The sequence below is a fragment of the Chiroxiphia lanceolata genome, chromosome 5 (genome assembly GCF_009829145.1).
Source record: "Chiroxiphia lanceolata isolate bChiLan1 chromosome 5, bChiLan1.pri, whole genome shotgun sequence".
NCBI lineage: Eukaryota > Metazoa > Chordata > Aves > Passeriformes > Pipridae > Chiroxiphia > Chiroxiphia lanceolata.
In genome coordinates, this window is record NC_045641.1 from 51,330,920 (window position 1) to 51,345,853 (window position 14,934).

The 14,934-nt window shown below is 43.7% G+C and overlaps 1 protein-coding gene across 4 annotated transcripts in view; it reads right to left on the bottom strand.

Annotated features, from left to right (window-relative positions):
• Positions 1–14,934, bottom strand: part of CACNA1I (calcium voltage-gated channel subunit alpha1 I) — a 92,558-nt gene that overhangs the window by 71,016 nt on the left and 6,608 nt on the right. For all 4 annotated transcript variants that reach the window (XM_032688588.1, XM_032688586.1, XM_032688587.1 and 1 more), the window contains exon 3: positions 3,122–3,219. In XM_032688588.1, the coding sequence (XP_032544479.1) occupies positions 3,122–3,219 (98 nt within the window). The remainder of the gene's footprint in view (positions 1–3,121; positions 3,220–14,934) is intronic.

A 14,934-nucleotide genomic window follows, 5' to 3' on the forward strand; every position in this document is an offset into this window, starting at 1 on the left:
GTTCCTAATCACTTTGCCCATTCTCCTGATAATAATCTGCCTTTATTCAGTCCACACAGCCAGACTTCTCTGTGAAAACCTGTCCCTACCCGGGTGCCCACGTGGAAGCCTTTGAAACAGCCACTGGTGAACACTGGGCCACAATGTCCCGTCACAGCCTTTTGGACACGGCTGAATATCTACCTTTGGGATTAACCCTACTACCTCTCTCCAGATATCTCACAATCATGACCTCAATCTCCCTCTACCTCCTGTTGTCTGATTTCCCACTTTCTTTGTTAGCACCTGCAACACCTCCAGCTTGGTATCATCAGTATATCTCACTAATAGACTTTCCTCTTACTTCAGATCTGTAATGAAGAATTTTAAAAAGGCATTAAAAAAAGATTTGTGGCCAAAGGTCTCATTAATTATGTTTGCTGTAGCCCACTAGGCACCTTCTTCTAATGCAGCTCCATTTATCACCAGCCTTTGTTTACAGCCTCTTCGCCAGTTTTCAGCCCTCAAGTCAATGCTTCCTCTCCCAGGGAATCCAGTTTGGGCTTGGTTTTTTTCTGTTTTTGTTTTTGTTTTTGTTTTTTAATTAATGACATGATGTCTTTCTTCCAAAACATTCTCTGCATATAACCACAGATTTATGTAGCAAGAAAAATACATAAATATTTAACCACAGAGTGGAAATTAAAACAGCATCAATTTCATACAGGTAAAGTTTTATACTGATAAAAGGAGCAGACAGGTAGTGTCATGGCAGGGACAGCCAGAGGAAATTCAGTGGCCTGCGCTCTGCAAAGGTCAGGAGAGATGATGAAAAGCATCTCTGGTGCCTCTGCATGCATAGAGCAGGTCCCTGATGGGTCAGTTCTGACATGGCTCACACTACTCTTCCCTGGGGCATCTCTGGCTGTTCCAGAAGATAAATAGAAATAAAAGAAGGCCTCGATTTTCTGTCAGTCAGTCTTTGCTCCTGACCACCAGTGTCCATCAATTAAAATGGCAGACACCTGTAGGAGGTAATTGGATGTCATTCAGGATGTTTCCACTCTCCATCAGGGTTAAGTCTACCCTGTAACAGGGATCAGTCTCAAAGTAGTCTTTGAGCACAAACTCATGGGACTCCTGATGAAGCAGGGAGGAAAGGAGGCTGCATAACATGAGGATGGTGTTGCTCTCACATAGCTGGCAGTACGCTTTCTGCAAGGGGCTAGCTTGCCATGCACAACCTCCAGCCTACCCCTCACAGAAAGGGTGCCTCCTGACACTACAGTGCATACCCACTGCCAGGACCAGGACTGGCTCCCAGTCCTCTCCCCCCTCTGAAGAAGGGTCAGAGAGATGGAGACAGACTGGGGGAATTGTTCTGCTGACAGTCAATAGCCAAAAGCTTGTGTTGACTCCCATCCTTATCACCCCATGATGGACTTGTTACGTTCCTGGGTGTTTTCTCAGTGCCCCAACCAGCTGCTCTTCTACCTGGCATCCTCCTGCCACGTTGAGCACAGAGGACTGTGCCTCGGTTTCTCCATCACACCTTTCAGCACTCTCTGCTCATGGCTGTTGCTCAAAGTCAAAAGTATATCTAGGAAGAGGGACAAGACCCTGTTCTAGAAGGGCTTTGCACGGAACTAGAGACCCTCAAATCTACCTCCACAACGTGTTCAGGAAATAGGTATCATCATAGAAGTGACTTTAGCACAAGGAAAAGCATATGATGCAGACTGGGTCAACTGTGCAAACTCCCTCAGAACTGGAAAAGAAAAAGGAGCATTTGAGCTTGAGAGAAGGATTAGGAGAGCTCTGGTGAGGTCTTAGCCACTGCATACAACCTGATTAGGGAGATTATGGGGAAGAGCAAAGAGACTTTCTGCCATTCTGTAAGACTGAAAAAATTGCAGAAGAAATGCCTGAAGTCTCATGGGGCTGCATGTGGGAGCTGCTGCCTTTGCACAGGGAACAGCCAGAAACATCAAAGTGACACGGCAGGCTGAGTGCAGTGCTCTTGCAATCCCCTGATCCCAGTGGCACGCATCCTGTCTGCCAGTTCACTTCCATTACACCTGGATACAACCACTGCAAAACCTGAGCCACCTGCCTCTTTCCTGCAGTACAATAACAACAGCAATGCTTGCTTACTTGCTTCAGGATTGCAAGGAGAGCACCATTGATGAGAAAAAGAAAAACAAAACAAGGAGAGACAAAGGAAAGAAAGGTGAAGGAAGAAGTTCAACACCACTGAAAACTTCAAAGCATGGTGAAGAGGATGGTCTCATCCCCATCCTCTGGGAAGGGAAGATGCAAGGGTTATGAAGGGGCCACCTCCACTGTGGGTGCAGTGCACGTGCACGGATACGCCCCAGGACTACAACATGTCTTTAGTTTAGATGCAGACCTGAACTGAGGGCTGTATGTCAGACTAGAATGGTGCTGGTGAGCAGCAATTTGGCTGCTGACACATCTAGGCTCAGGCACAGCCCTGGCATCCCCATTCCCAGTAGTGCTCAGCCTGGCTCATACACACGCCAGCTCGCAGCGGGGATAGCTGGCACAAAAGGGGGAGTGCAAAGCACAAGGCGAGGAGGAAAGAAAAAACAGTCAGTATTACATGGCCCTAAGCTGTAATGGCATGAAAATCTTTCAGAGGAGAGGATCTGGAAAACCATGTGAAAGCCTGAGCAAACCAATTCTTCCTGCTTCCCCAAGCTCATCCCTCTTCAGAACTTTCACACAGCCCTTTTTGAGGCTGAAGACATTGTCAAACCTGCAACGCTCTTCAGTAAAGGAAAGAAAAAAACACTTTCCTTTACTGCACATTGTTCAGCTTCAGTTCCTGTGCCATCAAAATGGTTGTGCACAGAATGCCCATGACCAGATATGCTGGGAAACTCTTGTTTTCCTGCCACAGAATGCCCATGACCAGATATGCTGGGAAACTCTTGTTTTCCTGCCCATCCTATGACACCTCTTGGCCCTTTGATGGGTAAAAACTTGCACATATCCTGCAGAAGCCTCCACTCAGTTTGTACCCGAACCCTGCCTGGAGAACACCACCACATGCAGCCTTATTGGTCATGTACTCCCCAAAAACTGAGCTGAGCAGGTGTGACAGGGAAGCATGACTTACTAGGCACACGGTTGATAGCTTTCAGGGGTCTCAGGACACGGACAGTACGGATTGCAGACAAATTAATGTTTTGGAGATCCAGGGAGTACTCCACCATCCTGCAGAAGGGGAGAGAGAGAGAAAGAGAGAGAGAGAAAGAGAGAAAAAGAAAGTTTAAAAGAATCCAGAATTTTGACTTGAGCCACAGATTTATCATTTCTTCATTGAAGAGTTGCTGGAAGCCATGGGGATGAAGTCTGAGTTTTTGGAAGCAAAACTGGAGTCTCCGTTAGCTCTCTGGGAACAAGACCAGAGCCCACAGCTCCTCTGGCAGAAAGCACAGTGAACAGTGAGAGCGCACATGATGCAGGCCAGGAGATGTGATAACACGTACCTGCTGTGACCATCAGGAGGGGAAAGAGCTGCATGAAGATGCACTGCCAAGAAGCATGTGCTGCTGGTGAGGGCACACACGTGGAGTGGCCATTTCACACCAGGCCAGGAGAAGAGGGCTGTGTAGCCAGTTTTGTTGAGTGTTACCTGCAGCACAGCTCCCCGTGTTCTCCTCATCTCACACTGCAGGATACAGTCCCTGGAGGCAGCTTCAGCTAACCTGTTTTATCTCGCCTAGAAAATAACTCTCTTACTTGAAATGGTAACTGCTTTGACTAGGTGGAGAGGCTTCCTCCATACCTGTGAATCACTCCTTTCTGACACCAAACAAAAGGGGAAAAGCCTAATTTTAGGGCATATGCTAGACTTTAGCTTCCCTAACACAACAACCTGCTATCTAAATAACCTCAAAGTGTAAATAGGTGTGACTAATGCATTGGCTTTGCTGCGAGAGCTCCAGGTGCAGGTGACAAAAAGTGACCTGGTTCAGCATCCCTTAGCCCAGTGCTTCCCTGCTTGCCAGTATGGCAAATGTCCTGCCTCTTTGAAAGCATGGTGAGAAACCATTACACAACCATTTACCCTGGTCAGCAGTTTCTACTTGAGGATCTCAAAACATTTTACATATTTTTGTGAACATAGGTGCATGAGGCCTCCAGGTGGACATGGGCTGTTGTCACCAGCTTCCCCTGGGCGACCCTGATGTGCAGATGGGATCAAGGGGGTAAGAGAGTTGGTGAGTGAAATAGCAGCAGATTCAGGACAAGGACTGCTTCTACTGAATCTCTTCTCAGACATGAATAATGAAGCTACAAAACCTCCCATTTCCTTGGCCTTTTAACAAGGCTCAAGAGACAGAGAGGGACCGGGGACACAGCCTTTTGTTACTGCACCCCTTCTCAGAACAAATACATTATAATTTATACAGAAAGACCCAGAAGTCAACCACATTGACCCAGATCTGTCTGCCGAGGAACCACTGAAAAGTGAATGAGAGAGCCAAAGTGAGACATTAAGAGGGAAATGGGGTACATCCAGTCTGTAAAAAATATCAGGGAGAGGCATTTAGTGAAATGGACCTGTGCACTGGTCATTCTATTGATTACCCTCCACTGAAGAGGACCTTGAAGAGCTAATGCCTGGTTATCCGTCTACACCTTTCACAAAGGGGACTTGTCAGAGTGAAAGATTTTCAAACACGATGGGGTAAACCTGTCGAAGTGTTGTGATTACTCTCTCTTATGCTCTCTCTCTTTCTCTCCCTTATTGCTTTCACTCTGTTCTCTCATGCACTTTTAGGGTAATTGCATGCAATAATTTTTCCTCTGAAACACAGTGGCATTCATTTACCTCCCTGGAGCTGTCAGTTCCACATATGCCAAGTGCAGAAGGAGAGACAAGGGATTTCATGCAGATAATCAAAATATATACATACCCAAAAAAAATGTAACCCCAAAAAGCCCACCTCAAATCAAGCAGAAATATTCAACTAGCCTACAGAAAGCATTAGTGATAGACAGAGGCTTAGGATCTATCTAGTCAGATCAAAGTGGGAAGCGGGTATAAAGGAGGAATGCACACAAATATAAATGCATAGAAATGACTACAGAACATCATACAAAGGACATACCTGTGTGGTTCAAAGAACCAAGGGCTTTTTGTAAGCACTGACCAACCTTGCTCCAAAAGCATAAAGCAAGGTTGCCTCATCAGCATGTTGTTACTCCTGAATTAGACAGACCTGCTAAAACTTTAGAACTACAGTTATAGACAAAACACCCTATAGACATAGGTGTATTGCTCCTAGGACATGAGCTAACAGCTCTTCATAGCACAGAGACTTGACATGAAGAGGTAGCTTCATGGCTGAAGGAGTCCCTACACTGCAGTCTGTTACAGGGGGTAGGTATATGCACAGAAACATAAAGGTGTCCAAGCTTGGTGAAGTCCCACAGAACTTTTCTAAAAAAATGCATCCACTAGAGCACTGGGTTGAGATCCAGTCTCTGAAGGCAAAAAAAATTCTTTTTGGGCAACAGCAGAACAACCTGAAACAGAGTCAAATGCCAAGTAAGCAAATAGTTCAAAATACATTTAATTCCAAAAAGTGGTCTTTTCTGAACTGCAAGGAACCGAATGAGAAGTCCTGAAGAACATGGTGATCCTCACAGAAACTGAACGCAGGGGAAAAGCAACAGGCTGACAAGAAATCAGTGGACAGAGGTGACATCTCTTCTTAGCCTTAACCATGCAAAATTATTTTTAAAATAGAACCACTGTTTACAAACCATTTAAGTTTTGTCCTCTTTTGGCTACAGCCATGTTGCAAGCATTACAATGGAAGTAACCTTAATCAGGTGCACATCATTGCCCTCTCCTAGCTGGAATGAGTTTGCCACCTATATAGTGCAGTCCATGTGTCACTAGAAAATTATTAATCATCAGAGTAGTGACTGTGGGTCCTTTCAGGGCAAGACAAATGCTGTCTTAGCTGCAACTGTGCGGTTCAGACAGCAGCAAGCCAGCCTCCTGCAGCCCTCAGTGACTGCAGATTTGCTATGATTACATTCCAGTGTAGCCAGACAAAAAAAACTGAACAGACAATCACACTGCCAGTGAAAACACCAGGCTGTTCCCAAGGATGGGTTAGAAAAGGGCAACTGCTAAATTTTTCAGAGAGCATCTACTAACAAAAATGAACTCAGCCCTAGGAGGCCCCAGGGCTTCAGCTCGATGAACAGACCCCTTCTGCCCACAGTTCTTCCTGAGACCTCCTGATCTTGGCTGTAATAACAGAGAACATCCAGGATGCTTGAATCCCCACGGATGAGTTATGTCTGTTGTAGTCACGCAAATTGTAACCAAAACAACTCCAATGCAATTCCAGTGTATTTTGTATTAGAGCCTCTTGTTCTTGTATTTTCATTCTTAGTGATGGCTTTAGTATCAGCTACCTTCACACTCCTCTTTGTGCAAGGCTGGCAGATGACCAAGGTGAAATGAAACTCCATTGATTAAGAAAAAAAACAAAACATCTTCTGTATAAGTAAAACTGATAAATTCAAACGTTGCCTCCTTCCTCTAATGAAATGGCATCTCTAAGTGACTCTGCTGGAGTCTCGAGGCATCTGCAGCATTTCAGGGATTGTTAGCCCAGCTCTTTTTGTTATTATCATTCTCCAGGCAGCCCTGCTCCCCACTGCCTGGACACCCTAGACACATAACCCCCTCTAGGTCTGGGCTGTACCCGATCTCCTACTGCCATATGTGGAGGTGGCGTTGGGTTGACAGTGTGTCAAAAGGGATTATCACAAAAAGTGATCAGTCAGCAACTGGCAGCACATTTATGCCAGGAAATTCACGTTTGCTGTGTGTGTGTCTAAAGATCTTGCAATGGTGAATCAGGTGTGCTGTGCTTATTTGGACTCTCAGGCAGGCACTCAACCCTCAGTGCTTGGATCCTTATCACACCAGCAACCTGCAGAACCCCACGTTTGCTCAGTGTTTGTAAACCAAGAGTAAGGAGCATTACAGCTAGTACAAAATGATTGCCTCCTTTTTGAACTCCAGGAGATTTCCAGACTCCTTGTTCTTCTTTGTAGCAGCTCAGTGCCACGGGCAAAGGTAATCCCCATGTCCTGACTACCCTTCATGTAGTTCTTCCACCTTTATTGGCTGCTTAAAGCACGTCTTGTTTGTAAACACCTTAGGTTCTTTAACATCCAGGGGCAGTCAGGCAAAGTCTAGGATGTGGGAGAAATTAAAAAAAAAAAAAAGCCCATGCTGGTTGTGAGTCCTTTCCCTTTATCATGAGGGGGCAGGGTGGAATGCATCTCTTCTGAGGGAAACAGCACCTCATTTCTGGCACCACTAAAGTATTTTGTGGCCTCTGGTGTGGGTGGACGAGTGGAGGGACAGGTTCAGAAGCTTAAACTACGCTAAATCAGACAGAAACTCCTGATCTGTGATGGAATTTGAGTGCTGAGCTGTCAAGATAAATGAATATATACAATAATTTACTTCTTCCCTCGCTAGAGATTTTCTTCTTTGAAACTTTCCACATGAAACTCTTCTGGAAGGAGAGGGGATTGACATGTGCACTGTCCTGACATCACACAGCTCAAGACTAATGCATGTTGGGAAGGCTGTCAGGGTAGGAAATGGGATAGGGACACCAGCTGCATGTATGGGGTTCATCCTGCAGAAGCGGGGAGATGCCTGGCAGGGAACACCTCCCACTCCAGCTCTGCCTCCCTCCCTACTCTCAAGGTATCCCACTGTTCCCTACCCTCTCTCTCTCTACATCACTCTGCTTCATGCCTGCCTGCAACATTTCCACTTCGCAATTTAGTCTTTCATCTTAATTTACAGTTTTGCCACTTGTCCCTTGACTTTCCTTCATATTTTTCCACTTTTCCTCATATCCTTCAATTCCCTTCCCAATCCATTATTTTCTTTTCCATCTTCATCTTTATTCTTTTTGTCCCTTTCCGTACTGATCATCTTTCTGCTTTCTCCTCCAACTTGGCCTCTGTCTTGTTGATAAACATTAGCCTATGTCCAGGTACGTCTGCTCAGCTGAGCACACAATAGACCTCGGGTTAAAGAGAGATGAGACCAAGCTAGCGCAGGGAGCAAGTGAGCAATTTGTTAGCACATTGACCCTGTCCAGAAAGTATCTGGTCTCCTGTAGCTCCGCCCCATGCCAAGCCACTGGAGCAGACAGCGAGTACACAGGGATGAGGGGGCATGCAAACCACTGGCATACAAACCTTCAATGCTCATGAGGCCTCAACAACAGCAGAATAGCTTCATCAGCTACAGCCTGGAATTTTGCTCCTCTGTACCTGTGAGCTCAAGAGTGGGCTTGGATCTGTCTTGGCACTCAAGAAGAGCAGTGCTCACTGTCCAACAGCAGAAATGCATGGCCAGAGTGGCTCTGTGCCAGACACAGGAGAGCAGACTGACCAGCAGGATGGAGGAATAAAAACTAACGCTATTTAAAATAGAGATTATGAAAAACACGTAAGGAGTCCAGAAAATTCAGACTTTATCTTGCTGCACATGAAACCCAAGATAATGTAGTTATGCAATGCCTGGCTACCTGCTATCTCACAATTACATTCAATGAAATCCATTATTAAAACACTTCAAACATTACCATTTACCTTTTCATATTTACATCTCCTTATACCTTTATTAAACACTCATTAACTTCTCTAATCTTAGCTTCTGAACTTCTGTTTGCTAAAAATTAGAAGCCAAGAAACAGTATTTAAAATGTATTATGGAAGCATTCATGAAAAATACCAAGGCAGTATTTTTCTTATGACACAAAGCCAATATGTTTTGTCAAATTCAAAAGCTGCCTAATTCCCCTTCTCTGATAGAAGTTTTCAATTGAAATCTAATTAATTGCATCTAATCAATTCATATTTCTTTGTCAAATAAATTTGAGGTTGGCACTGAAGCCAAAAACTTTAAGGCTGTGACTTCCTAGCTATAATTTTGGACTTGCTGTGAATGTCTGTGGGAAGTGAAGCTTTTCCTGCCTGTGGACTTTTATTTGGTTCTTGCATCTATGAGTATCTGATATGAACAGGGAATAAGACTTTAATTGCTCTCTGCTCTGAATTCCTTCAGCTTTTCAGCTATGTCAGGGGTCTAAGACTGACATGCACCTATGCCATGACTAGATGGGATTTAATCGATGTCCTCTGTGTACAAGAATATGCCCTTCCATCCTTGTCTCCTTGATTCAGCCATTAAATTTTACAAACTAATTTCTACCACTTCAAAAAACATAGGATGCATAGGAAAAACGTAAGACTAAGTCTGTCAGTTTTCCCTATCTGAATTTTTTATTCGGATATCTATGCCAGAAGTTGGAGCTGATGTCTTTCCATTTACCAAAATGTCCACCCCCTTGATATATGAGCCATCCTACAGCTCAAATCTCCCACCTGCAGTTTGTGGGGTGGTGGGAGACTGATTTACCCCTAGATACTCCCACTTCTGTCATACACATCAGGATGAGATGCAGGTCTTGCTACCTTTGTTCTGGCTTCAAAGACTATGGCTAAAACACAAAGAAGGAGCAAAGCCCGTACTCCTAATGGTCCTGTATCTCCACTGTTATGTTATTGATGGAAGGAAATTAAAAAGCATATGCATCACTAGATCCACACAGTCCTGGGTCCTTTGTGGCTGGAGGTGTAGCAATGTGCGGGGCACATGGAAAGCAGGGCTGGGTGGGCTCCCACAGAAGCTCTGTGAGCTGAATCTCTGGTTTTCCAAGGGAGGGCAGGCAGTAAAATCCGCTTTCTGGTGTCCACAACTGCCTGGATAGTGGAGACTATCTGCATTGGAGCAACAGCAAGGAGGCAGGAGGAAGAGCACAGAGCTGAAGAGGTAGAGCATGGGGCATGTGTGATGTTCAAGACACTTCCAGTCATCGCTTGCTAAGGTTGGATATGCCCGAGCTTGTACACAAGGAGAGCAGGGCATGAATCCAATCTCTTGTAAACCCATCTGGACATTTTAAAAGCAGAGCCAGGAGATTTTGATGAGGCCTGCCCAGATGCTGGGCAAGAGAGGGGGGCTACTGCTTCCACTGAGTCTGCAGCTACAGGATGCACATGTACTAGTGGATGCAAACTTGCCTGCCCAGCAGGACCTATTTTTTTAAGATTGCTGCACCATGCCTGCCCTTCTCCTTTCCAGCCACAGCCACATCCTCACTTTTCTTAAAGGTCCTGGGGGCTATGGCAAAAGTTAGACTCTAGGTGTCCCTTTTCCCCTGGTCAGTTTTGAGTCGTGGCCTGTGCTCTCATTGCCTTTACTTGCTCGCAGCTGCAAGAAAGCACAACGTGTCCTGGTGCATTGGGAATGGGCAGTGGCAAGACTGCATGGACTGGGCTAAGCACATGAAGCCCTCAAGTCACATCAGGGCTGCAGTCATTCATGGATGACTCCTTAAAAGTGTTGTCTTCATGGATGCTCTGACTCCCAACTAATGGGTTATTTGGACCTGATTTTTTGCTATATGGACATTGGTTGCTCCATGGTGCAGGAGGCATAGGGTTGCCAGGCAGTCCCAAGTACTGACCCTGCTATCAGATCACTTGACATATACTTGAAGAGCAAACTGTGCATTTGCACCCATTTTGCACAGTTTGGTGCCTCTGGGGCCAGGCTTCAAAATCCATCCTAAACAGCTGATTTGAACTCCTTTCAACACCTACCATAGAAAGAACAGAATAACATCATTTGGGGTGTGGCCAGACACTACACAGTAGGCCTCCAAATTGCTCTGCAAGCCACAGTATACTAAGCTAAGTAGTCCTGCTTATCTCTTTTAAATATAGAGCTCATTACGCTGCAAAATGACAACTCTCTGCTGACATAAAAGCTGAAAGATAAGTGAAGAAAAAAAAAATCCCTTGCTAGTAAAACAAGGACTGCAAAAATTATACCCTTTTTTCCCCCTTTATAAAAAATAATAATAATAAAGAGAGTATAATTCTTTTAGTAAAAAGACATTTCCTCAGGGAACGTTAGATAAATTGCTAATTACACAGTCAGCTCCAGAGCTGTGATGCTTTCTATTCTTAAAAAAAATAACGTGCAACTGTCCCTCCCTCCAGTGCAAAATATATTTTTTTTTATTTTATTTTTTTTTATTATTATTTTTTATTGCTGTGCAAGCAAAAACTGCTGAAAGCTTCCAGAGCCTGTGAGCCTGGTCCCTTGCTGCCTGGAATGTGATTATTTCACACCCTGGAACACTCAGATTTCTCTCCAAACTGTGTACTAGGAGAAAATGTCAGAGTTTCTTAATAGTTTCAGAGACATGATACAAAAAGACATAAGCAGGTTTTCACACTGTGATAAGAAAGCCAGAAGGAGTCGCTGAGCTCAGATGACTGAATACGAATGATGGGGCCTCACTTTTAAAAATCAAGAGTCAGAACACAGGCTCTGAGCTCTGTATTTCATTGCTTAGAGAAGGAAAAAAAAAAAAGAAAAAAGAAAAAGAAAAAAAGAGTGTCTGCATTTGGTCCTGTGAGCCTGCTGATTTTGCTTTGTTCTTCTGGGTTTTAGGTTTCTGGGGATTTTTTATGTGTGTTTTGGTTTTTTAAATAAACCTAACATTCACAGAGTAGGGAATTAGCTTTTAGGAAGGCAAAAAAATCAGAGGCAATAATTGAGAACTACACGTTACACAGAGAGGGTACCACTGCCTCCTTTTCTGGTATGATTCATTTCATTTTGATGACTGCTTTCATTTCAATATGTTGCACATCTAGCAATAGTTTTACTAGGAGAAAGCAAATGAAATAATTAGTATCATTAAGGATGGAAAAAAGAGTGCATGTTGGAGGGAAGGGCTGTTCTACTGATATTTCTACCCTTGGTTAAGATGCTATTTAGCCTGCTGCTTGCTGATTTCCATCTTTATCTGATCACTACTTGAAACACCTAATTGCTATATTTATTACAGTTTTCTTTAACTTGCCATAATTTTATAGAAACTTTTATTTGGCGAAGAGTGTTAGCTAACTAAGATTTTCTGTGCATTCTGCTGTTTACACTGCTGCTAATAAGTATTTAATGATCTGAGATTTTGAAGTCATAACTATGCAAATTCTGGCCAGGTCCCTGAAGAACCATAGTTAATTAAAAGCAAAGAAAAAGCAGAAGATTGGCAACACACTTCCCTATCTTGTGAGATTAAGGCCAATCAGTGTGTTTCAGGCTAAGCGGCATCTTCCCAGCATGGAAGGGCACCACGCAGAGACAATTTTGTTTCCTGGGAACAGGTGGGCATTGAAGGCTTGGAGGCTGGTACCTCACATCCTTCAGAGATCTCCCTTTCCTGGACTGAAATGTGGAGGATGAACTTGGAGCTATAAGTGCTTTCCGTGTAAGGACACAGTTGGTGTTCAGAGGTACACACGATGATGCTGCACAGATTTGAAAAAAGCTTGGATGGGTGAATTTGGGGAGCATCATCACTGCAAGTTTATGGAAAGGATGCATTACCTAAGGAATTATGGGAAGCAGAAATCAAGGACAGTAGATAAGTATCAGAAAAAGAAAATAAAAATAATACCTCAGTTAATATCATTACTTTCCAGGCTCCCAGTGTGGAAGCTGCATAAAGCACTCCTGAAGAAGCAACTAGCCAAAAGGCAGAGGGAGTGAGAAGAAATGTTCTGCTCAATCTAAGGGACTATCAGGTTTGCCTGAGATCTTCAGCTGTATAAAGATACCAGAAAATCCTCTCCGAAGGCTGCGTAACTACTCAGAAAGGATGCTTTGGAAAAGAAATGAAGATATCAGGAGAGCTGTGCTGCCATATTATAAGTGATATGAAATTTAAAAAGCAAATTTAGGAAGGTTTTCCAGACCGGAAGGACGGTATTTAACCATGATGATGTGTTTTGAAACTAATTGTTTTTCTTATCATGGCAGATATACTACACATTATAGACTTAGATTTATGTCCATTTCTGAAGAAGATGGGCAAGAAATATTCAGCTGAGCTCCTTAGTGGCACATTCTGGACAACAGGCAAAAAAGGTGATGGAGGAATCTGGTGATAAACTGACGGCTTGACCAGCCACATAGGGCATGAGACTTGCAAAGCACTGGGCTAATCCTGTGCAGAAATATTAACCAGCATTTCGTTAGAAGAATAATTAGGTTTTGGAGAACTGAGAGAGAGACACCAGTCAGGAGATTGTTAAATGAAAGAACAAAGGGGAAAGTGATGAAATTAGGAAAAAAGTTGGTTCTACAGAACCTCCATATCAAGAACAAAACTAATCAAGGCACTAAAAGATGTAAAGAGGAGAAAAATAGTATCATCTATACACCAGTGCCAGGGGCCCGAGTAATAAAGAGAATAAGAATTGTCCATTTTCTGAACATAAACAGTCTAAATGACATTAGGATAGCCTGCTGGGAAAATCTACATGAAAGGAATATTAAAATCAAGGATTTTAACCTAGCTAGGGAGGCTCAAGTGGACAGAAAGGGAGGGGGAGTAACATACTCTGTCAAAAATGGCATTTTCTAGTACAGAATCAGTGACAATTTGGAAATGAGTACTTATGGATTAATTTTCTGCCATATAAAGTACAGAATTCCTCCTGGCTGAGAAATGGAGCCTCATAAAATTCAACAGATGAATGAAAGGTCCTGCATCTGTGCTGGACTGACCCGCTGGCCAAGGACTGATGGATAGTGGTGCTGCTGAAAAGGACCTGTTAGTCCTGGGGGACAGCAGGTGACACACAGTCCATGCAAGGGGGGCTGATGATATACCAAGCTGCACCAACTGGAGCGCAGCTGATAGATGAGGGAGGGATTATCCTCTTTACTTTGCACTTGGTAGACCGCATCTAGAATAGCGCGCTCACTTTTGGCCCTCCAGCAAAGAAAGGTGTTGATAAACTGGAGCAAGTTCAGTGGAGAGTCACCGAGGTGCTCAAGGGTTGGAGCATTTGTTTGGTGAGGAGACGCTGAAGGATGGGAGTTTGTTCAACTCGGAGAGGAGATGATTTTGGTGGGACTTAACAGCAGTTCCTTGATACCTGTTAGACAGTCACTAAGGAGATTAAGCCACAGTGTTACATGGCAGGAGAACAAGACACAATAGACATAAATCCAAAGAGGGAAAGGAGGTTCAGACTACTTACAAGATACATCAACAGTGGGGTTGGGGTGAGGAAAGATGGAGCAATCTCCGTCTGTGGTGGTTTTCAAGACTTGACTGGACAACTGAGCAACAACTTGAGTTTGCTGTTGACCCTCCTTTAAACAAGAAGATTGGACTCGAGACTCCACAAGGTCCTTTCCAACCCTGATTACCTATGATCCTCTGAATGCAATTAGGTATGTCCAGATCACACTGAAAAACAGACTGACTAGCTTCTCTTGATATTGGTCTATAAATCATAGAAGAAAAGCATTCTCTTCATCCATCTCTAAGAGCTGAATTTGAGCAATGCACTGGGGGTATCTAAATCTCATTGTGAGTTCCCAGCCTTACAACTCACAGACAACTGCATTCAAGGATGGAAGATATAGAGATTGTCTTTTAAGTGCTTTCGTTTTAACAAAAAAATTATTAAAGAACTTAAACACTTGATTACATATGTTATGTACAAATCAAGTAAGATCATCAAAATACTAGATATATTCTGTGGATTAGAGATCATATTCATGAAATTGAAACGACACAGAAACAGCCCTGGAAACACGGAATCATTTAGGTTGGTTAAAAACTTTAAGATCGTTGAGTCCAACCGTTAATCCACCACTACCAAGTCCACCATTACATCACAAGCCAGTCACATCTACGCATCTTTTAAATACGTCCAGGCATCAAACCGGACAGACTTCAATTCATGACATGTGCATGACTGTCAAGC